This window comes from Trachypithecus francoisi, unplaced genomic scaffold (assembly GCF_009764315.1).
Source record: "Trachypithecus francoisi isolate TF-2019V2 unplaced genomic scaffold, Tfra_2.0 Lachesis_group11, whole genome shotgun sequence".
NCBI lineage: Eukaryota > Metazoa > Chordata > Mammalia > Primates > Cercopithecidae > Trachypithecus > Trachypithecus francoisi.
The window spans coordinates 131,134,183-131,156,615 of record NW_022681456.1 but is presented as its reverse complement, the minus strand read 5'-3'; the positions used below and the strand labels follow the sequence as shown (position 1 = coordinate 131,156,615).

Sequence of the window (22,433 nt, the reverse complement as noted above, 5' to 3'; positions counted from 1 at the left end):
AACAGTACTTGAATCCCACAACTCTGCAGCCCGGGTCCCTGTCCAGCTACCTACCTCCCTACCTGCTCACCTTCTCCTACCACCCACTGATCCCTCCGGGCAGGTCTACTCCATCCTCCTCACCTTCAACTGGACCCTCACAAACGCACAGACTCCCACGTAGAACTTGCCATTGTTGAGGTCAACAAAATCTAGGAGTGGGAAAGAGAGCAAGTTGAAGAGGATGCTGATCGCTGTGCCACAGCCGCTCTTCCTGCTGGCACTAAGTCCACCTACCTCACCTCCTCACTCACAGCACCCTTTCACCAGGAGCTGGACAATGCACAAGTCCCCACTGCTGCAGAGCGTACTCACCCACATTCTGCTGCGTGATGGAGTGTGCCCAGCCATTGTAACCAAACATCTCATTGGCCAGATTAATTACTCGATGACCCTCAATGTAACACACCTAGAAAAGAAATGTTTTTAAGGAAAAGCTGGGTTGAGTCCTTACCACACTTAAATGTGAATCAAAATTTACATAATTTATTCCTCATCTACTTTTTTGGATAAACTGCCCTTAAACATTCTACTCGGGAGGTTGAGGTGGGAGGATCGCTTGAGCCCAGGAGCTCAAGGCTGTGGTGAGCTATGACCATGCCACTGCACGCCGGCCTAAGCGACACAGTGAGACCCAGTCTTTCAAAAAAAAAAAAATTATTTTTCAAGAAAATTCTCAATGAATTTATTTCAAAAATCTTCTAGATGGTGCCTGCGAGAACTAATGGTCTGTTGGGAGGAGGAACTCACCCAGCAGTTGCTAAAATTCAGTTTGCAAAAAGTATAAATCTCGGTTTGACGTTATTTTATGGAAGACCAAAAATACTCACAGAAGTTAAAATTAGAAGCAAATGACATGCAATTATTATGTGTCAATCATAAGTTCTTTAAAAAGCGTTTAATTAAAAAAAAAAAGAAGCAAATGGCAAAACGAACATTTTTTTTTAATGATGTAAAGGCTGGGCATGGTGGCCCACACCTATAATCCCAGCACTTTGAGAGGCTGAGGTGGGAGGATCACTTGAGCCCAGCAGTTCGAGACCAGCCTGGGCAACATGGCGAGATGTCGTCTCTACAGAAAATTTAAAAATTAACCAGGCATGGTGGCATGTGCCTGCAGTCCCAGCTAGTCAGGAAGCTGAGGCAGAAGGATCGCTTGAGTCTGGGGGAGGCTGCAGTGAGCCGAGATGACACCACCGGTCGGACTCCAGCCTGGGTGACAGCAAGACCCTGTCTTTAAAAAAAAAAAAAAAAAAAAAGATGATGTAAAAATCCTAAGATGGCGGTTACGCAAGTGTCAAGACCATGCCTGGGCCCCTTCAGATGAGAATGAAGTCGGAAACCCATCCCCTCCCAGGGACACTGGGAGACCTCCAGGAAGTTAACAGGAGCCTTCCAAATCCCTGAGGACCCAGAGAGGGAACTGGCAAGACCATCGGAGTCTGTCTTTGGATGCCTGCTTTCCAGGCACATGAACTCTCCTACCTTCTGGCCTCCTCCAGCCATGCGGCTACTTATGTATTCTGGGCCCAGCCTCTGCCTCAGGGCCTTCTGGATGGCCTGGTACTCTTCCGCTGTGTACTGGCACTGCAACCCCAAAAAAGAAAATTCAGTTCACACTTCACCATTCCTCACATCACCGAGTCTCCAGCTTTTTGACCTTTATACTCTTAAAAAGACCCCCCAGAACCTTTGTTTATGTGGGTTGTATTTATCTTATTAGAAATGAAAACTGAGAAACTTTTAAGGCATGCACGCCATTAGGCATCATAGCAGTGACATCGCGTATCACTTATGCAGTCTCTGAAGACTCTGCCGTTCACTCATGAGAGAATGAGTGTGAAAGAGGCAAACAGTATTATTATGAAGGTAATTTTGACCTTCGGGACTCTGAATCTGGGTCCCAGGATTACATTTTGAGAACTGCTGCCTTAGCTGCTGCTACCATCCTCATAAAAGTTTCTGAAGCATAGGAAGCTACGATGTCCTGGCTTCAGAGCTGTAAACGACGTCAGCACAGGAAGCGAGTATGGAAACGGCACAGGGACGGGAAGCCCTGCTTCCATTTGCCCTTTCCAGAGATTGACACCTTCTCCAACGCAACAATCTCCTGTCCTGCACAAACGGAAACACACGACTGCTTGCTGATTTGGGTTTTGTCCCCCTTGCCCTATTTGGATGAAATGAATACTCACCACTCTCTGGTAAAAATAAAGATGGAGTTTGGGTGGACAAAGCAAGAAACTTTTCTATGCACACAATGTCCCTACAAGGAATACGACCCCCAGGAACTTTCCATGCCTCCAAGAAAGACAAGGAGCCAGGCGCGGTGGCTCATGCCTGTAATCTCAGCATTTAGGAGGCCGAGGCGGGCGGATCACAAGGTCAGGAGTTCAAGACCACCCTGGCCAACATGGTGAAACCACATCTCTACTAAAAATACAAATTAATCCCGGGCATGGTGGCTCATGCCTGTAATCTGAACACTTTGGGAGGCCGAGGCAGGCGGATCACCTGAGGTCTGGAGTTCGAGACCAGCCTGGCCAACATGGTTAAATCCCATCTCTACTAAAAATACAAAAATTAGGTGGGCATGGTGGCGCATGCCTGTAATCCCAGCTACTTGGGAGGCTGAGGCAGGAGAATTGCTTGAATCCAGGGGGTGGAGGCTGAATGAGCTGAGATTGCACCACTGCACTGCAGCCTGGGTGACAAAGCAAGACTCAGCCTCGAAAAAAAAAGAAATAGAACTGGGTGGCATGCATACAGGGGCAATGGGAAATAGGGAGATTTTCACGTAGTTTCATTTTGAATTTGATGTTATACAAATGTTATCTACTCCCCCCAAAAAATAAATTTAAATCTAAATCTAATCCCCAGTACTATCAGTCTTTTGATAGCTAATGTTCCAAAATGCCCTCAAGAGTTCACAAAAGACCCCCAAAAAATGCATCTAAAGGAAAAACCAATAAAAACAAATAGCTCACACATGTACTATGTAAATGTACTATGTACTACTCACACATGTACTACGGTGCTCTACAAACTGCCGCACCCTAACTTTACTCAACCTCAACCTTTCCAGGCATGAAGGAACCAGTTACCTGTCCAAAGCATAACACCGCACTGCTGCCAGCAGCAGGATGGCTTTCACGTCCTCCGAGAACTGCTTCCTCAGTCCCAGACATCTTGACTCTGGTTGACCTCTATATAAACAAAAGGCGGGGCAGGAACAACAACAACCCTCAAAGAATGTTTAAAGTAAAAGGCAAGAGCCTCTACTAAAAAATCACATCCTTATGTAGCCGGGCGCAGTGGCTCATGCCTGGGATCCCAGCACTTTGGGAAGCCGAGGCGGGCGGATCACAAGTTCAGGAGATCGAGACCAGCCTGGCTAACATGGTGAAACCCTGTCTCTACTAAAAATACAAAAAACTAGCTGGGCATGGTGGCGGCGCCTGTAGTCCCAGATATTCAGGAGGTTGAGGCAAAGAATTGCTTGAACTCGGGAGGCAGAGCCTGCAGTGAGCCGAGATGGAGCCACTGCACTCCAGTCTGGCGACAGAGCAAGACTCCATTTCAGGGAGAAAAAAAAAAAAACAATATATGCAATATCCTAAGAGTTATTTACAAACTTCTAAGCACTGCTCCAACCCAGAGCAGAGCTCCTCAGTGGTCAGCTACGGTCTCTCAAGCTACTGGAGATTCTTTAAGGTCTGCTTCTACCTTTTTGTTAACATGTTTGCTATTGTGTTGGTGCTCCTTTTTTTTTTTGAGACGGAGTCTTGCTCTGTCGCCCAGACTGGAGTGCAGTGGTGTGATCTCGGCTCACTGCAAGCTCCGCCTGCCGGGTTCCTGCCATTCTCCTGCCTCAGCCTCCCGAGTAGCTGGGACTACAGGCGCCGCCACCACACCCGGCTAGTTTTTTTGTATTTTTAGTAGAGACGGGGTTTCACCGTCGTAGCCAGGATGGTCTCAATCTCCTGATCTCTCAATCCGCCCGCCTCGGCCTCCCAAAGCGCTGGGATTACAGGCGTGAGCCACCAGGCCCGACCAATGGTGGTGCTATTAAAGGTGATTTTTACAATAAGAATATATTACATTTATAACTATAAAATCAAAATTACAAAAATATTCTTTATGGGAAAGCAAACAAAAAATTTACTATTGGTGGAACACTGCTAATCCAAAAATCCAAAACTCAAAATGCTCCAAAATCCAAAACGTTTTGAGTGCCAACATGATGTGCTGTAGTCAAAACACAGGTAATGGCCAGGCACAGTGGCTCAAACCTATAATCCCAGCACCTTGGGAGCCCGAGGCAGAAGAACTGCTTGAGCCCAGGAGTTTGAGACCAGCCTAAACAGCAAAACCCCATCGCTACAAAAAATTTAACAATTAGCCAGATGTGGTGCTACTTAGGAGGCCGATGCGGGAGGATCGCTTGAGCTCAGGAGTTTGAAGCTGCAGTGAGCTATGATCACCCCACTGCACTCCAGCCTGGGTGACAGAGCGTCTGACTCTTGTCTCAAATAAAAACCCAAAAATGGCAGGCACACAACACACAGTTTATTGAGCTTCTCCAAGAGAAAAATACAATAATCAGCCAGATGCTGCTGCTGACACCTATAATCCCAGCATTTTGGAAGGCTGAGGCGGGTGGATAAGCTGAGGTCAGGAGTTCGAGACCAGCATGGCCAACATAGCGAAACCACGTCTCTATAAAAATACAACAATTAGCTGGGCATGGTGGCGCGTGCCTGTAATTCCAGCTACTCAGGAGGCTGAGGTGGGAGAATCGCCTGAACCCAGGAGGCAGAGGTTGCAGTGAACCGAGATTGCACCACGGCACTCCATCCTGGGCGACAGAGCGAGACTCTCAAAAAAAAAAAAAAGGCCGGGCGCGGTGGCTCAAGCCTGTAATCCCAGCACTTTGGGAGGCCGAGGCGGGCGGATCACGAGGTCAGGAGATCAAGACCATCCTGGCTAACACGGTGAAACCCCGTCTCTACTAAAAAATACAAAAAACTAGCTGGGCAAGGTGGCAGGAGCCTGTAGTCCCAGCTACTCGGGAGGCTGAGGCAGGAGAATGGTGTAAACCTGGGAGGTGGAGCTTGCAGTGAGCTGAGATCCGGCCACTGCACTCCAGCCTGGGCGACAGAGCGAGATTCCGTCCCCCCCAAAAAAAAAAAAAAAAAACTATCTTTAGGCTCTGATAACAAATGAATTTCACGTTTAGACTTGGGTCCCATTCCCAACATATTTGATTATATATATGCAAATATTCCAAAATCTGAAGCCCAAAACACTTCTGGTCCCAAAGCATTTCAGAGAAGCAATACCCAACCTGTACTAGCTAAGAGGGCAGCTCTGGAAGGTGGTGGATATGTGAATCACCTTGACTGTGGTAATCATTTCACAATGCGCTCACGTATCAAATCATCACACTCTACACCCTAAATATATATCATTTTTGTCAGTCATACCTCAAAAAAGCTGGGGGGTAGGGAAGAAAAACCAAGTGAATCCGTTTTAAAGTTTAAAAAAACCAGCCAGGTGCGGTGGCTCACACTTGTAGTCCCAGTACTTTGGGAGGCCGAGGCAGGCGGATCATCTGAGGTCAGGAATTAGAGACCAGCCTGGCCAACATGGTGAAGCCCTGTCTCTACTAAAAATACAAAAAATTAGCTGGGCGTGGTGGCGGGCGCCTGTAGTCCCTGCTACTCGGGAGGCTGAGGCAGGAGAATCACTTGAACCCGGGAGGCAGAGGTTGCAGTGAGCCGTGATTGCGCCATTGCACTTCGGCCTGGGCAACAAGAGTGAAACTCCATCTGAAAAAAATAAATAAATAAGTAGAAATGGGGTTTCACCATGTCCACCAGCCTGATCTCGAACTCCTGACCACAACTGATCCGCCCGCCTCAGCCTCCCAAAGTGCTGGGATTACAGGTGTGAGCCACCATGCCAGAACACGTCTCACATTTAAAGAGCAATCTGTGGCCGGGAGTAGTGGCTCACACTTGTAATCCCAGCACTTTGGGAGGCCTAGGCGGGTGGATCACCTGAGGTCAGGAGTTCGAGACCAGCCTGGTCAACACGGTAAAACCCCATCTCTACTAAAAATACAAAAATTATCCAGGCGTGGTGATGCACCCCTGTAATCCCAGCTACTAGGGAGGCCGAGGCAGAATCGCTTGAACCCGGGAGGCGGAGGTCACAGTGAGCCAAGATCATGCCACAGCACTCCAGCCTGGACAACAGAATGAGACTCCATCTCAAAAATAATAATAATAATAAATAAAGAGCAACTTGTTCTACTTTTATAAATAACTTAAAACACTCAGCCAGGTCTGGCACGGTGGCTCGCGTCCGTAATCCCAGAACTTTGGGAGGCTGAGGTGGGCAGATCACCTGAGGTCAGGAGTTGAAGACCAGCCTCGTCAACATGATGAAACCCTGTCTGTACTAAAAATATAAAAATTAGCGAGACACAGTGGCATGTGCCTGTAGTCCCAGCTACTCGGGGGGCTGAGGCTGGAGAATCGCTTGAACCCGGGAGGTGGAGGCTGCAGTGAGCCGAGATCACGCCACTGCATTCCAGTATGGGCGATGGAGCAAGACTCTTTCTCCAAAAAAAAAAAAAAAAAAAATTCAGCCTTTTATTGAAGGACAATCTTGTCTTTGTCCATAATGTAAACATGAAATATTTTTTGCCTTTTTTGCTCTTTTACTTTGAAAAAGATGCCTACTGTTCTGCTTTCCTTCCTAAAACTGTCTACAATGGTTTTCCCATTGTAAAAAAAAAATTTAAGAGACAGAGTCTTGCTCTGTTACCCAGCTGGAATGCAGTGGTGTAATCATAGCTTAATGTAATCTTGACCTCCAGGGCTCAGGTGATCCTCCCTCTGCAGCCTCCCGAGTAGATAGGACTACAGGTTAGTGCTATCATGCCTGGCTAATTTTTTTTAATTTTTTTAGAGATGACTGTCTCACTCTGTTGCCCAGGTTGGTCGTGAATTCCTGGGCTCAAGCAATCCTCCTGCCTTGGCCTCACAAAATGCTGAGATTAAAGGCATGAGCCACTGTGCCCAGCCTCCATTATAAAATTAAAATATCTTTATTGTAGAAAGCTTTAAACACATATCAGAGAATATGGAAGTAACATTCAGCTGGATCTCCCCAAGAGATAGCTGTTGTCTTTTTGTGTATGTGATTGTGTTTGTCTGTGTTTTTTATATGTGCATATTTGTTAAACAAAGGTAGAATCCAAATGCATTAGGCATATCTTATGCAGCACCTCAAATCTTCTTCGCCTCGTGTGTCCCTGAGGCCCTTGGTCACTTTTTCCACCCCAGCTGTCACTGGGCTGATCAAGCACGTTTGGGTTATGACCAACTGCCCACAGGTACAACCCCACGATCCTTTACCTCCTGCTCATACTGGGTACCTATCACTTCCCACTCTTGGATTGCCCCTTGCCTTGGAGGTGTGAGGGCCTGTGGGACCCACCTGGTACCCACACATACACAGCCCAGAAGTCTGTGGGAATTCATCTGCCATGAAGCAAACCTTTTTCCAATGAGATACAGAAGCTGAGGGGTCCGTCCATCCTTCCTTCAGATGGATTGCCCTGGTGCAGTTATTCATACATCCTCCTGGAAAACAGCTTTAGGGGAACAAGCAACCAACTGTACTTGCACCAAGGGTGGCCAACTTCAAAATGCACCCTCGAACTGACTTCATCTTCCTTCTCCCTTCACTCATCTTTCCCCTACCTCTGCTTCCTGAAAGTACACTTCTTGAAAAATTAATAGCACATACGCTCTTGCCTCAAGCTGTAGGTTCTCTAGGTTCTAGGGTACCCAGGTACAGCAGACACTACGAATGCTCTATTAATCATCCCTTCAGCTTTTTGTTTTGTTTTGAGACAGTGTCGCTCTGTCGCCCAGGCTGGAGTGCAGTGGCGCAATCTAGGCTCACTGCAACCTCCACCTCCCAGATTCAAGCAATTCTCCTACCTCAGCCTCCTGAGTAGCTGGGACTACAGGCGTCCACCTCCACACGTGGCTAATTTTTGTATTTTTAGTAGAGACGGGGTTTCGTCATGTTGACCAGGCTGCTCTCGAACTTCTGACCTCAGGTGATTCACCCGCCTCAGCCTCCCAAAGTGCTGGGATTACAGGTGTGAGCCACCACGCCCGGCCATCCCTTCAGCTCTTACCGCAATAGTGCACCCTACTCTGACTTCCAAATGCCATCTGCATCTTGTTACCTGAGAGCTTTCTTTAGTATCCAGACTTCTTTGCACCTGTTGATGGCAAGCTGGAAGCACCAGAAAATGGAACCACCCGGGCGCAGCCCTCAAATGGTGCCTGACAGGAGCTGCTGTTGAAATACCCTCAAGCTCTCACCCCTCTGTGGGGCACCAGCAAGCTGCGAGCTTCCCCAGTGGAATTAGGGGGGTTGCTACCAGTGGCAACAGGCTTGATAACTCACCCTTAGTTGTCAAGCTTTCCTCTCCTGTCTCCCTTCCCTCTCCTGTCTCCCTTCCCCTCTCCTGTCTCCCTTCCCCTCTCCTGTCTCCCTTCCCCTCTCCTGTCTCCCTTCCCCTCTCCTGTCTCCCTTCCCCTCTCCTGTCTCCCTTCCCCCTCCTGTCTCCCTTCCCCCTGTCTCCCTTCCCCCTCCTGTCTCCCTTCCCCTCTCCTGTCTCCCTTCCCCCGTCTCCCTTCCCCCTCCTGTCTCCCTTCCCCCTGTCTCCCTTCCCCTCTCCTGTCTCCCTTCCCCCTGTCTCCCTTCCCCCTCCTGTCTCCCTTCCCCCTCCTGTCTCCCTTCCCCTCTCCTGTCTCCCTTCCCCTCTCCTGTCTCCCTTCCCCCTCCTGTCTCCCTTCCCCCTCCTGTCTCCCTTCCCCTCTCCTGTCTCCCTTCCCCTCTCCTGTCTCCCTTCCCCTCTCTGTCTCCCTTCCCCTCTCCTGTCTCCCTTCCCCTCTCCTGTCTCCCTTCCCCTCTCCTGTCTCCCTTCCCCTCTCCTGTCTCCCTTCCCCTCTCCTGTCTCCCTTCCCCTCTCCTGTCTCCCTTCCCCTCTCTGTCTCCCTTCCCCTCTCCTGTCTCCCTTCCCCTCTCCTGTCTCCCTTCCCCTCTCCTGTCCCCTTCCCCTCTCCTGTCTCCCTTCCCCCTCCTGTCTCCCTTCCCCTCTCTGTCTCCCTTCCCCCTCCTGTCTCCCTTCCCTCTCCTGTCTCCCTTCCCCTCTCCTGTCTCCCTTCCCCTTCCTCCTCTACTGTGTAAAGGACTAATCTCCAAATCAACTACTTGGGAATAAAAAGGAGGGCGGCAAAAGATACCTTTACAGTGTAGAAAGCTGGGAGTTACCACCTTAATCATTAAGTAATCAAACTTAATGTCACCAATTACAGTCACATCATGTGCTTCCTGATGGATGCACTAAGAAGGTCCAATCACTTAGGTAGTATTTCTACCAATCTAATCATGAGGAAATAATCAAGCAAGTTGAAATCTATAAAGCAATTGGCCTGGACTCTCCAAAGCATCACTGTCTCAAAAAACAAAACAAAATACAAGGGCTGGTGGACTCTTCAATATAAAAAGAGGTTTACGGCCAGGTGCAGTGGCCCACGCCTGTAATCCTAGCACTTTGGGAGGCCAAGGCGGGTGGATCATCCGAGCTCAGGAGGTCAAGACCAGCCTGGCCAAAATGGGAAAAATCCCGTCTCTACTAAAAATATAAAAATTAGCTGGGCGTGGTGGCGCACACCTGTAGTCCCAGCGACTTGTGAGGCTGAGGCAGGAGAATCACTTGAAACCAGCAGGTGGAGGCTACACTGAGCCAAGATGGTGCCACTGAACTCCAGTCTGGGTAACGGAGCAAGATTCCATCTCAGAAAATAAATAAATAAAGGCTTAAGAGACATGAAAACTAAATGCACTGTGTAATCTTTGAAGAAACTTTGGATCAGGGATAAAGAAAACCCACAAAGAATATTATTAGGACAACGGGGGAAATGTGATGATGGAATGAACATGAGGCTGCGGCCACAACCTCCTGGGCTTTGTACAAACCTGCTGGGTTTGTATTTTTAATCTCTACTAAAAATACAAAAATTAGCCGGGCAGGGTGGCAGGCGCCTGTAGTCCCAGCTACTCAGGAGGCTGAGGCAGGAGAATCACTTGAACCCGGGAAGCGGAGGGAGCAGTGAGCGGAGATTGCGTCACTGCACTCCAGCCTGGCAATAGAGTGAGACTCCGCCTCAAATAAAAAAAAAAGAAAAAGAAAAAGAAAAAGAAAGGGCACCCTCTGAAAACTGTGCTGTGAAAGACACAAGAGAAAATTTAAAAGCCAAGGGACACACAACCGTCTCCCCCACAAAAAGGCCTTCCAGTAGAATTAGAAGCCAGACTTTTCTACACCTGCAAAAGATTCGGAACTACTCTTGAAGTAGGAATCTCAAAAATCATCCTGAATGATTTGTCACTCCGGCTCACAAAATGCAAACTTCGAGGAAAAAAAGACTGAAAAGATTGAAAGAACCTCAGGTTCCTGTGGGCTAATACCAAAATGTCTAACTCACATATAATTGATCCCAGAAGAAGTGAAAGAGAATGGAACAGAAGAAATATTTTTAAAATAGCTCCAAATTTTCCAAACTGGCTGACAGACATAAATTTACAGATTTAAGAAGCTCTGCAAATCTCAAGGATAAATCTAAGGATAAATACAAATAAAATGATGCCTAGATACACCACAGGCAAACTGCTAAAAAAAATAAAGAGAAAATCTTGAAAGCAGGCAGAGAGTAATAACACATTTCATACAGAGTAATGAATGATGCAAATGATGGCTCCATTTTACAATAAAGGTAAGAAACACATCTAGAAATAAATTTAACAAAATATGTGTAAGACTTCTGAACTGAAAACTATAAAACAGAACTAAAAAGAAATTTTATTTTTGAGATGGAGTTTTGCTCTGTCGCCCAGGCTGGAGTGCAATGCGTGATCTCGGCTCACTGCAACCTCCGCCTCCCGGGTTCAAGCGATTCTCCTGCCTCAGCCTCCCGAGTAGCTGGGATTACAGGAATGCACCACCACACCCAGCTAATTTTGTATTTTTCATAGAGAAGGGGTTTGTCCACGTTGCTCAGGCTGGTCTCGAACTCCCTATCTCAGGTGATCCCCCTACCTCAGGTGATCTGCCTACCTCGGCCTCCCAAAGTGCTGGGATTACAGGTGTGAGCCTCCACACCTGGCCTGAAATTTTTATTTTTATTATTATTATTTTTTGAGACAGAGTTTTGCTCTTGCTGCCCAGGCTGGAGTGCAATGGCGGTATCTCGGCTCACTGCAACCTCCGCCTCCTGAGCAAGTTGAAGCAATTCTGCTGCCTCAGCCTCCCAACTAGCTGGGGCTACAGGCGTCTGCCACCACACCTGGCTAAGTTTTGCATTTTTAGTAGAGATGGGGTTTCACCATGTTGACCAGGCTGGTCTCCGCCCGTCTCAGACTCCCAAAGTGCAGTATTACAGGTGTGAGCCACCACGCCCAGCCTAAAAAGAAATTTTAAAAGGCCTAAATAAGAAGGAAAATGCACCAAATTCATATATTTGAAGACTCAATACTCTTTAGGTATCATTTCTTTACAAATTGATCCATAGATTCAATGAAATCCCAATCACAATTTTACCAAATTTTTCTGTGGAAACTGGTTAAGATAATTCTAATATTTATAATGGAAATGCAGAGGATTTAGAATATTCACATCAAGCTTGAAAAACAACAACAAAATTGGAGGACCTACAATGACAAGACTTCAAGACTCACTAAAGCTACAGTAATTAAAAGTGCGGTACTAACATAAGGATTGAACAATGGAACTGAAAAGGGAGCGCAGAAATCAATTACCATTTGTACAGTCACCTTAATTTCAAAAATGCAATACCATAGCATTTTCAACAATTGGTGCTGGAACGACTGGGAAAAAAATTAATATTTATATCTCACACCATTCACATAAACTAGAGATAGATGATAGGCCTATACATAAAACTAAAACTATAACATTTATAGGCCGGGCATGGTGGCTCACGCCTGTAATCCCAGCATGTTGGGAGGCCAAGATGGGCGGATCACGAGGTCAAGAATTCAAGACCAACCTGGCCAACATGGTGAAATCCTGTCTCTACTAAAAATACAAAAATTAGTTGGGCCGTGGTGCTGCGCATCCATAATCCCAGCTACTCGGGAGGCTGAGGCAGGAGAATCACTTGAACCTGAGAGGCAGAGGTTGCAGTGAGCCGAGACAGCGTCACTGCGCCCCCACCTGGATGACAGAGTAAGACTCTGTCTCAAAAAAAAAAAGGCTGGGTGCGGTGGCTCAAGCCTGTAATCCCAGCACTTTGGGAGGCCAAGACAGGTGGATCACAAGGTCAGGAGATGGAGACCATCCTGGCTAACACGGTGAAACCCCGTCTCTACTAAAAATACAAAAAACTAGCCAGGCGAGGTGGCGGGCGCCTGTAGTCCCAGCTACTCGGGAGGCTGAGGCAGGAGAATGGCGTGAACCCGGGAGGTGGAGCTTGCAGTGAGCTGAGATCTGGCCACTGCACTCCAGCCTGGGTGACAGAGCGAGACTCTGTCTCCAAAAAAAAAAAATTACAGAAGAAAACATGAAAGATTATCTTCACAGTCTGAAGGCAGCCAAGATTTCTTAGGACTCAGAAAGCAATAACTATAAAAGAAAATATAAGAGAAAACTGATTACATCAAAATGTAAAACTTCTGTTCATCACACAACTCTAAGAAAATGAATAGGCAAGCAGACAGAGGACAGGTAACCAGGATATAAAGGTTATATAAATAACTCCTACAACTCAATAAAAAGACACACACCCAATTTAAAATGGTCAAAAGATTTGAGCAGGCACTTCACAATGTATTATACGTTGTCATCAGCACAGGAAAAAGTGCTCAACACCACGAGTGACTGAGGACTAAAATTAAGACCATGACACACCACACCCATCAGAATAACTAAAACGACTGACAACACCAAATGTTGGCAAGGACACAAAGCAACTGGAACTCTCATACACGGTTGGCAGGAAACAGGCTGATAACCACTCAGCTGTTAATGCACACTACTCTTCACGAAAAAGAAAGGACGACTCTAAGGACTGAGCCACAGGCCCAGGGAGCAGAGCAGCAGAGGCCCAATCCCAGGCCTTGAGCCCTACTGGTTTTTTGAGACGAAGTCTTTTCAGTCGCCCAGGCTGGAGTGCAGTGGCACAATCTCGGCTCACTGCAGTCTCCGTCTCCCAGATTCAAGCAACTCTCCAGCCTCAGCCTCCCAAGTAACTGGGACTACAGGCACGCGCCATCATGCCCAGCTAATTCTGATTCTTGTATTTTTAGTAGAGACGGGATTTCACTGTGTTGCGTAGGCTGGTCTCGAACTCCTGAGCTCAAGTGATCCACCCGCCTCGGCCTCCCAAAGTGCCAGGATTACAGGCGTGAGCCACCGCACCCGGCCTATTGGTTCTTTATAGATCTTGAATATCAGTCTTTTGTCAAAGAGGTCCCTGTGCTTCCCCATTCCTTTTCTTACAGTAGTCTGTGATTACATTTTGATGTAATCAATCATATTGATCTTTGTGTGTGTTTGCTTTTCTAAGTGACTCTATGGCATCCTGAGCCCTAAGAAACCTTTACACACAATCAGATCATAGAGATATTCTTCTCATTTTCTAAAAGCCTCACGGTTTTCTAATTTTGGAAATAGGTCTAGGCTGGGTGCGCTGGGTGCAGTTGCTCACACCTGTAATCCCAGCACTTTGGGAGGCTGAGGCAGGTGGATTGCATGAGGTGAGGAGTTCAAGACCAGCCTGGCCAACATCGTGAAATTCCATCTCTACAAACAACACAAAAATTAGCTGGTCCTGGTGACATGTTCCCGTAGTCCTAGCTACTAAGGGTGATGAGATGGAAGGCTTGCTTCAGCCTGGAAGGTGGAGGCTGCAGTGAGCTGAGATCACTCCACTGCACTCCAGCCTGGGTGATAGAATGAGACTCTGTCTCAAAAAAAAAGGAAGAAATTAGGCCGGGTGCGGTAGAAAGAAACTAGGCCTGGTGCAGTGGCTCAAGCCTGTAATCCCAACACTTTGGGAGGCCAAGGCAAGCAGATCACCTAAGGTAGGGAGTTCGAGACCGGCCTGACCAACATGGAGAAACCTCATCTCTACGAAAAATATAAAATTAGCCGGGTGTGGTGGTGCATGCCTGTAATCCCAGCTACTCGGGAGGCTGAGGCAGGAGAATCGCTTGAACCTGGGAGGCAGAGGTTGCGGTGAGCCGAGATCGCACCATTGCACTCCAGCCTGGGCAACAAGAGTGAAATTCTGTCTCAAAAAAAAAAGGAAGAAAGAAAGAAATTAAGTAGCCAGGAGCGGTGGCTCACGCCTGTAATCCCAGCACTTGAGGCTGAAGTGGAAGGATCGCTTGAGGCTCAGGAGGGGGTCAAGGCTGTAGTGAGCCATGATCACACCACTGCACTCCAGCCTGGGCAACACAGGAAGATTCTGTCTCAAAAAAGAAAGAAAGAAATTAAATATATACCTGTCACATGATCCCAAAATTCTGATAGGTGTTTTCCCAGAGGAAGTAAAAACATGATCCAACAAAAAAAAAAAAAGTCGGGGTAGAAGGGAGAGAGCCTGGACTAGGATAGTGGCTATGGCAAGAAATCATGAATTCAAGATATTAAAAAGGTAAAGACTGGCAAAGATGTTTTATTCTTCTCCATTTCCTTACCACCTAAAAGCATTTCCTTTTTTTTTTTTTTCTTTTTTTGAGGAGTCTCACTCTGTTGCCCAAGCTGCAGTACAATGGTACAATCTCGGCTCCCAAAAGCATTTCTTATTATATGTGGAGGGCTGGAGAAGCGGGCCAGGTGGACTCTGGATATAAAGTACAAGAGAGAGATGTGACAAGGTGATGGGTGAGATTCTGATTGTGACGGTCAAGAATGGCTCGATGGGCCGGGCGCGGTGGCTCAAGCCTGTCATCCCAGCACTTTGGGAGGCCGAGACGGGCGGATCACGAGGTCAGGAGATGGAGACCATCCTGGCTAACATGGTGAAACCCCGTCTCTACTAAAAAATACAAAAAAACTAGCCGTGCGAGGTGGCGGGCGCCTGTAGTCCCAGCGACTCGGGAGGCTGAGGCAGGAGAATGGCGTGAACCCGGGAGGCGGAGCTTGCAGTGAGCTGAGATCCGGCCACTGCACTCCAGCCTGGGCGACAGAGCGAGACTCCGTCTCAAAAAAAAAAAAAAAAAAAAGAATGGCTCGATGAACAAGACTGGAGCAAGTTTCTTCTATTTTCATTTATGAACACAGTGCTATAATGTTCATGGTACTTAAAAAGAATTGGCAGAAGTAGAAAGAAATGGCCAGGCACGGTGGCTCACATCTGTCATCTCAGCACTCTGGGAGGCCAACGCAGGCAGATCACCTGAGGTCAGGTGTTCAAGACCAGCCTGGCTAACATGGTGAAACCTCGTCTCTACCAAAGATACAAAACTTAGCGGGGCATGGTGGTGGGTGCCTGTAATTCCAGCTCCTCAGGAGGCTGAGGCACGAGAATCACTTGAATCTGGGAGGCAAAGGTTGCAATGAGTTGGTATCACGCCACTGCACTCGAGCTTGAGCAAGAGTGAGACTCCGTCTCAAAAAAAAGAAAAAGTAGAAAAAAATTTTTAATTGAAAAGAAATCTCAAAATATGGTTACCTCTAAAGCCTTATGCAGCTCAACACAGTCTGAAGTATGTGTTTTTTTTTTTTCGGAGACGTTCCGTTGCCCAGGCTGGAGTACAATGGCGCAATCTCAGCTCACTGCAACCTCCACCTCCCAGGTTCAAGTGATTCTCGTGCCTCAGTCTCCTGAGTACCTGGAACTACAGGCATGCATCACCACCCCCAGCTAATTTTCTGTATTTTTAGTAGAGACAGGGCTTCGCCATGTTGGCCAGGTTGGTCTCAAACTCCTGACCTCAGGTGTTCTGCCCACCTCAGCCTCCCAAAATGCTGGGATTACAGGCAAGAGCCACCACACCCGGCCTGAAGTATGTCTTAAAATCTGTGGGGGCCGGGCGCGGTGGCTCAAGCCTGTAATCCCAGCACTTTGGGAGGCCGAGACGGGCGGATCACGAGGTCAGGAGATCGAGACCATCCTGGCTAACATGGTGAAACCCCGTCTCTACTAAAAAATACAAAAAAAACTAGCCGGGCGACATGGCGGGCGCCTGTAGTCCCAGCTGCTTGGGAGGCTGAGGCAGGAGAATGGCGTAAACCCAGGAGGCGGAGCTTGCAGTGAGCTGAGACCCGGCCACTGCACTCCAGCCTGGGCGGCAGAGCAAGACTCCGTCTCAAAAAAAAAAAAAAAAAAAAAAAAAATCTGTGGGAAGGGAACCCGGGAATCTCAGCACTTTGGAGGCCGAGGTGGGCAGATCACGAGGTCAGGGGTTTGAGACCAGCCTGGACAACATGGTGAAACTCCGTTACTACTAAAAATACAAAAAGTAGCCAGGCATGGTGGCGGGCGCCTGTAATCCCAGCTACGTGGGAGGCTGAGGCAGGAGAATCACTTGAACCTGGGAGACAGAGGTTGCAGTGAGCCGAGATCACACCACTGCACTCCAGCCTGGGCGACAAGAGTGAAACTCCGTCTCAAAAAAAAAAAGAAAAAAAACCTGTGGGAATATAGGATTAATTCCCTCACACTATGATCATTTCTCTACACTCCCACACGCAGCCATTAGAGAACTGCGGGGCCATACGCTAATCACTGAATCCCCAACACTCAGCACAGTCCCCACCCAGCACAGAGTATGAAGAGCATTTTAGCCTTATTTTAGCTTCTCTCCACATCAAAACTGCCAGTTCAGTATTAAAAATGAGTGCCCTGAGTGAAGAAACGTTAAAAGCTGCAGAGATGGAAAAATATCCACTAGGCTTTCCGCCCTTGAACCACTGCTGAGAGAGTCAATCATCATTATTCAGGGTAGTTATGTCCTTTAATGGTATCATGAACACTGAACTAGCAAATACTGAGCCACTGCTCCTAGGGGAAATACAGGCCAATACAGAACCTTGTTTTATGTGTGCTTCTGTTTAAAGACATCTTATTTAATATATATTGTGAATGCATTAACACGGAACTCACAACCGACAACAAAAGTGGTGCCTGAACAAAGCTAAACTAAAAGCTTATCTTTTCTCCGCCGGGCGCGGTGGCTCAAGCCTGTAATCCCAGCACTTTGGGAGGCCGAGACGGGCGGATCACGAGGTCAGGAGATCGAGACCATCCTGGCTAACACGGTGAAACCCCGTCTCTACTAAAAATACAAAAACTAGCCGGGCGAGGTGGCGGGCGCCTGTAGTCCCAGCTACTCGGGAGGCTGAGGCCGGAGAACGGCATAAACCCGGGAGGTGGAGCTTGCAGTGAGCTGAGATCCGGCCACTGCACTCCAGTCCGGGCGACAGAGCGAGACTCCGCCTCAAAAAAAAAAAAAAAAAAAAAAAAAGCTTATCTTTTCTCTATAAGATCACAGCCTTCAACTTGGAAATGCTAGATAGCAGTTCTACTCTTGGAGGCCATTGTAAACAGCAAAATCACCAAAAGCACACACACACACACACACAAAATGGCACTAAGTATACAGCCAAAATAACACTTATGAATAGTCTCAGAGCTGAAACAGGAAGGCAGAGTGTCACCTTATTTGAACACAGCTGGGAAAGCATACAGAGGGCGACTCAAAATTTTGCACAACTATCCTCTCCCACAGCTGGCTCAGTTACCTTTTTCATACACTCATCTCCAACTATACCGTTTATACAAGATAACACGTTTTGGTGTACATTACATAACAGCAACCTCTGACGGTTTCTGCCTCCCTGAGAAGACCAGCACACAAACATTTCTCTGCTTGATACCACTGTAATTAACGGCCTGCTAAGTGTTGAACTGAGAATAGATGACTTTAAAAAACATTCCGTGAGGGGCGCGGTGGCTCACGTCTGTAATCCCAGCATTTTGGGAGGCCAAGGCAGGAGGACCAACGGAGGTCGGGAGTTCGAGACCAGGGTAACCAACATGGAGAAACCCCTTCTCTACTAAAAATACAAAATTAGCCAGGTCTGGTGGCGCACACCTGTAATCCCAGCTACTTGGGAGGCTGAGGCAGGAGAATCGCTTGAACCTGGGAGGCAGAGGTGGCAGTGAGTCAAGATCGGGCCATTGCACTGAGACCTGGGCAACAAGAGTGAAACTCTGTCCCCCAAAAACACAACAGACAAACAGAAAACAAAACTCCCGCCCAGGCGCGGTGGCTCACGCCTGTAATCCCAGCACTTTGGGAGGCTGAGGCAGGTGGATCATCTGAGGTCAGGAGTTTGAGACCAGCCTGGCCAACATGGTGAAACCCCGTCTCCACTAAAAATACCAAAAATTAGTTGGGCGTAGTGGCCCGCGCCTGTCAGCCCAGCCACTGAGGAGGCTGAGACAGGAGAGTCGTTTGAACCCGGGAGGCGGAGGCTGCAGTGCGCCGAGATCCGCCATTGCACTCCACCCTGGGCAGCAAGAGTGAAACTCCATCTCAAAAAAAAAAAAAAGAAACTCCCCTAAACAATACTAGACCTGAGACCCCTGAATTACCTGACTCAATCCAAGAGTTAAACGCTAGTTTCCAAAAACTAAAGTTTTAAATGTCTGTGCCTCAGACTGCAAGTTCCATGGAGGCCTAGACCTAGAAAGTCTAGAAAACCACCAATATCCATCCAATCACGGAGAAACAAATGTGGTATATCCACACAATAAATAATTCAGCTATCTAAAAAATGAAGTTGATACATGCTACATACAACATACATGAACTTTGAATCACTGTATTAAGTGAAATAAACCAAACAAAAGAACAAATAGTGTATAATACAGTACTGAGAATAGGTGAATTCACAGATTAGTGCTGCTGGGAGGAGGAGGACATAATGGGTGTCTGCTAATGGGTTTCAGGGTTTCTTTTAGGGATGATAAAAATGTTCTGGAATCAGACAATGGTGGTGGTTGCACAACCCTGTGAATATACCTAAGCCACTGAATTGCACACTCTGGACGTGATGGCTCACACCTGTAATCCCTGCACTTTAGAAGGGCGAGGAGTCGAGACTAGCCTAGCCAACCTGGTGAAAAATACAAATATTAGCTGGGTGTGGTGGCGTGTGCCTGTAATTCCAGCTACTCGGGAGGCTGAAGCAAAAGAATCGCTTGAACTCCGGAGGCGGAGGTTGCAGGGAGCCGAGACGGCGCCACTGTACTCCAGCCTGGGCAATAGAGCGAGACTACGTCTCCATTTTTTCAAAAAGGGGGTGAATTTAATTGTATGTGAATTATATCTCAACTTTTTTTTGAGATGAGTCTCGCCCTGTCCCCCAGGCTGGAGTGCACTGGTGCCATCTCGGCTCACCGGTGGGCAACCCCTGCCTCCCGGGTTCAAGCGAATCTCATGCCTCCGCCTCCCGAGTAGCGGGGATTACAGGCGCCCGCCACCAGGCCTGCCTATTTTTGTATTTTTCAGTAGAGAGGGGGTTTCGCTATGTTAGCCAGGCTGGTCCAGAACTCCTGGCCTCAAGCGATGCTCCCGTCGGCCTTTCAAATTTCTGGGATTACAGGTGAGACACCGCGCCAGATCTCTATCTCAATTTGGTAACAAGGCTCAATACTCAGCTAAACTGAGCGTCAGATTTTTATTTATTTATTTATTTTCCCCGTGACAGGGTCTCGCTCTGTCGCCCGGGGTGCAGTGTCGTGGTACGGGTGCGATCCCGGCTCACCATAGGCTCGACCTCCGGGGAACAGGCGGGCAGGCCGCCACCATGCCCGGCGTCAAATTCCTTTTAAATCAGTCATTTCTTCCCAGCGTCCCCCGCTCCCTGCAACTCAGCTTCGTTTAGCTGTTAACACCAACTTCAGCTTCCCCACGCCTGCCTCCGGGCAGCGTCTCCAGGGAAGCGCCACCACGGACACCCGGCTGTCCGCACCGCGGTGGGGTGCCGGCGCGCTGGTGCCCGGTTTCCCGTACCCCGCCTTCCTGCCCATCTCTCGGGAAGCCGCGATACTGAGCCCCTCACTGCGCCGGTGAACGAGAACAGGCCTCTGGACTCAGCATCTCTACGCTGAGACCTCAGGATCAGCTCCACCGCAGCCCCAGGTTCTCGACTCGGAAGCTGAGCCTTGCCACGCTCCACACCCACGGCCAGAACCACCCCGGGGGAAGCCGCTCTCCTCCCCCACTTACTCGCCTCCGGCAGCGCGCGGTGCACGCAGGGAGCTCGATCTAGGCTACGGACAAGGAGAAGAGCGCTTAGATGGAGGCCGCGCAGAGGAGAATGGGAAGGGTGTGCGAGGGTCTCTGGGAAGAAGGTCCCAACCCACGCCCAGCGCCGGAGGGCAAAAAAAGACAGACCGGAGGAGGAACCGTAAATCAAGTAGGAGGGGAAAGGAGCCGCAAAGCCGTCTGCGGCAGCCGTAAAGCAACCTGGAGGCGCAGCGCTGGCGTCTACGTGCTGAGCCGCTCGGCCTGCCCCTTCCCTGCGCGCGCCCTGCCTCCTACATCCCTCCAGCTTCCCTCGGTCCGCGGCCGTCGGATCTCTGCTGCCCCCTGGTGGGCTCGGGGGATGCGTCAGGCCTTTAGGAGCAAGTGAGGCCGGCGTGGTTCACACTTCACATGCCCGGCGCCCATTAGGATGCGGGGCTCACCTGTGCACAACTGGGAAGCTCTTAGGCAGAATGGTTGTCGGAGACTTTCCCAGATTCCGCCCGGGCCGAGGCAGCGGTGGACCTGGTGGTTCCGGAGGCCCCTCACCACCGCCGCGCACATCCAGTCGTCACCGGATGGCGCCTTCGGTTAGCGACGACTGCGGGGAAATGGAGGAGTGCGGCTTGGCGAAGCCCCCTCGAGAATGCCCCTGGGGCCGGCGCGGCGGCTCAGGCCTGTAATCCCCGCACTTTGGGAGGCCGAGGCGGGCGGATCATGAGGTCAGGAGTTCGAGACCAGCCTGGTCAACATGGTGAAACCCTGTCTCTACTAAAAAATACAAAAAAGACACCGAGCGTGGTAGCGGCGCCTGTAATCCCAGCTCCTCGGGAGGCTGAGGCAGGAGAATGGCATGAACCCGGGAGGCGGAGGTTGCGGTGAGCCGAGATCGCGCCTCTGCACTCCAGCCTGAGCGACAGAGCAAGACTCTGTCTCGGAAAAAGATGGATGGATGGATGGATGGATGGATAGATAGATGATTGATTGATAGATAGTCCAACCTCAGAAAGGAAAAGGGCCTTCTATGTATAAAAACTGAGCAATAAATCATAAAGTAAATGGATAAATGTAACTACCTACATAAAACTTTTTAAACGTATGTTAAAAAAAACACTTTTTTTTTTTTTTTTTTTTTTTTGGAGATAGGGTCTCATTCTGCTGCCCAGGCTAGAATGCAGTGGCATGATCATAGCTCACTGCACCCTTGAACTTCTGGGCTTAAGGGATCCTCCTGCCTCAGCCTCCTAAGTAGGTGGAACCACAGGCCCATGTCACTGTGCCCAGAATTTTTTTTTTTTTTGTAGATACGGAGTCATGCTTTGTCACCCATACTAACAAAACTTTAAACAAGAAGAAAGGTAAATATCATTACCATATATGGTAAGAGAGTTCATATATTAACTTCAAAGAAAAATAAATGAGTGAATATTTCACAAAAGGAGAAATACAATAAATACGAAAAAAGGTTTAACTTCAATAAAAGTAATGTATATATATTAAAACAAGTATAACATCATTTCACCGATTAAATTAAAAAATTAAAATGTTTCTTTTTACACAAACATGAACACATTCTTAATGAATTTTGAAGGTATTGCTTTAGTGTTTTTTATCTTTGCTGCACTGGGGAAGTCCAATGCCATTCTAATTCCTGTTGCTTTTTATATAACCTGATACTTTGTATGTGAAAAGAATATAATTAGGCCGGGCGCGGTGGCTCAAGCCTGTAATCCCAGCACTTTGGGAGGCCGAGGCGGGCGGATCACGAGGTCAGGAGATCGAGACCCTCCTGGCTAACACGGTGAAACCCCGTCTCTACTAAAAATACAAAAAACTAGCCGGGCACGGTGGCGGGCGCCTGTAGTCCCAGCTACTCGGAGGCTGAGGCGGGAGAATGGCTGGAACCCGGGAGGCGGAGCTTGCAGTGAGCCGAGATCGCGCCACTGCACTCCAGCCTGGGCGACACAGTGAGACTCCATCTCAAAAAAAAAAAAAAAAAAAAAAAAAAGAATATA

General features: G+C 48.4%; 2 protein-coding genes across 11 annotated transcripts in view; one reads left to right on the top strand and one right to left on the bottom strand.

Moving 5' to 3' along the window:
• The window catches only part of WNK1 (WNK lysine deficient protein kinase 1), a 182,949-nt gene extending 179,702 nt beyond the window's left edge, over nucleotides 1-3,247 (top strand). The window contains exon 28 of the mRNA XM_033223315.1: nucleotides 3,125-3,247. Coding sequence (XP_033079206.1) covers nucleotides 3,125-3,130 — 6 coding nt within the window. The 3' untranslated portion in view covers nucleotides 3,131-3,247. The remainder of the gene's footprint in view (nucleotides 1-3,124) is intronic.
• RAD52 (RAD52 homolog, DNA repair protein) overlaps nucleotides 1-20,540 on the bottom strand; it is a 37,648-nt gene extending 17,108 nt beyond the window's left edge. For 2 of the 10 annotated variants that reach the window (XR_004440114.1, XM_033223325.1), the window contains exons 1-5: nucleotides 20,401-20,540; nucleotides 3,144-3,245; nucleotides 1,525-1,626; nucleotides 355-448; nucleotides 124-191 (exon numbers count right to left, since the gene is read on the bottom strand). Coding sequence is in view for 7 of the 10 variants with exons in the window: in XM_033223325.1 (XP_033079216.1) it covers nucleotides 124-191; nucleotides 355-448; nucleotides 1,525-1,626; nucleotides 3,144-3,227 (348 nt within the window). In the remaining 3 variants the exon portion in view is untranslated. Of the gene's footprint in view, nucleotides 1-123; nucleotides 192-354; nucleotides 449-1,524; nucleotides 1,627-3,143; nucleotides 3,246-5,525; nucleotides 5,650-7,608; nucleotides 7,997-19,936; nucleotides 20,365-20,400 lie in introns of those variants that run through there. The other 8 variants (XR_004440113.1, XR_004440112.1, XM_033223326.1 and 5 more) reach the window with 8 other exon arrangements.
• Between the last annotated feature and the right edge of the window lie 1,893 nt (nucleotides 20,541-22,433).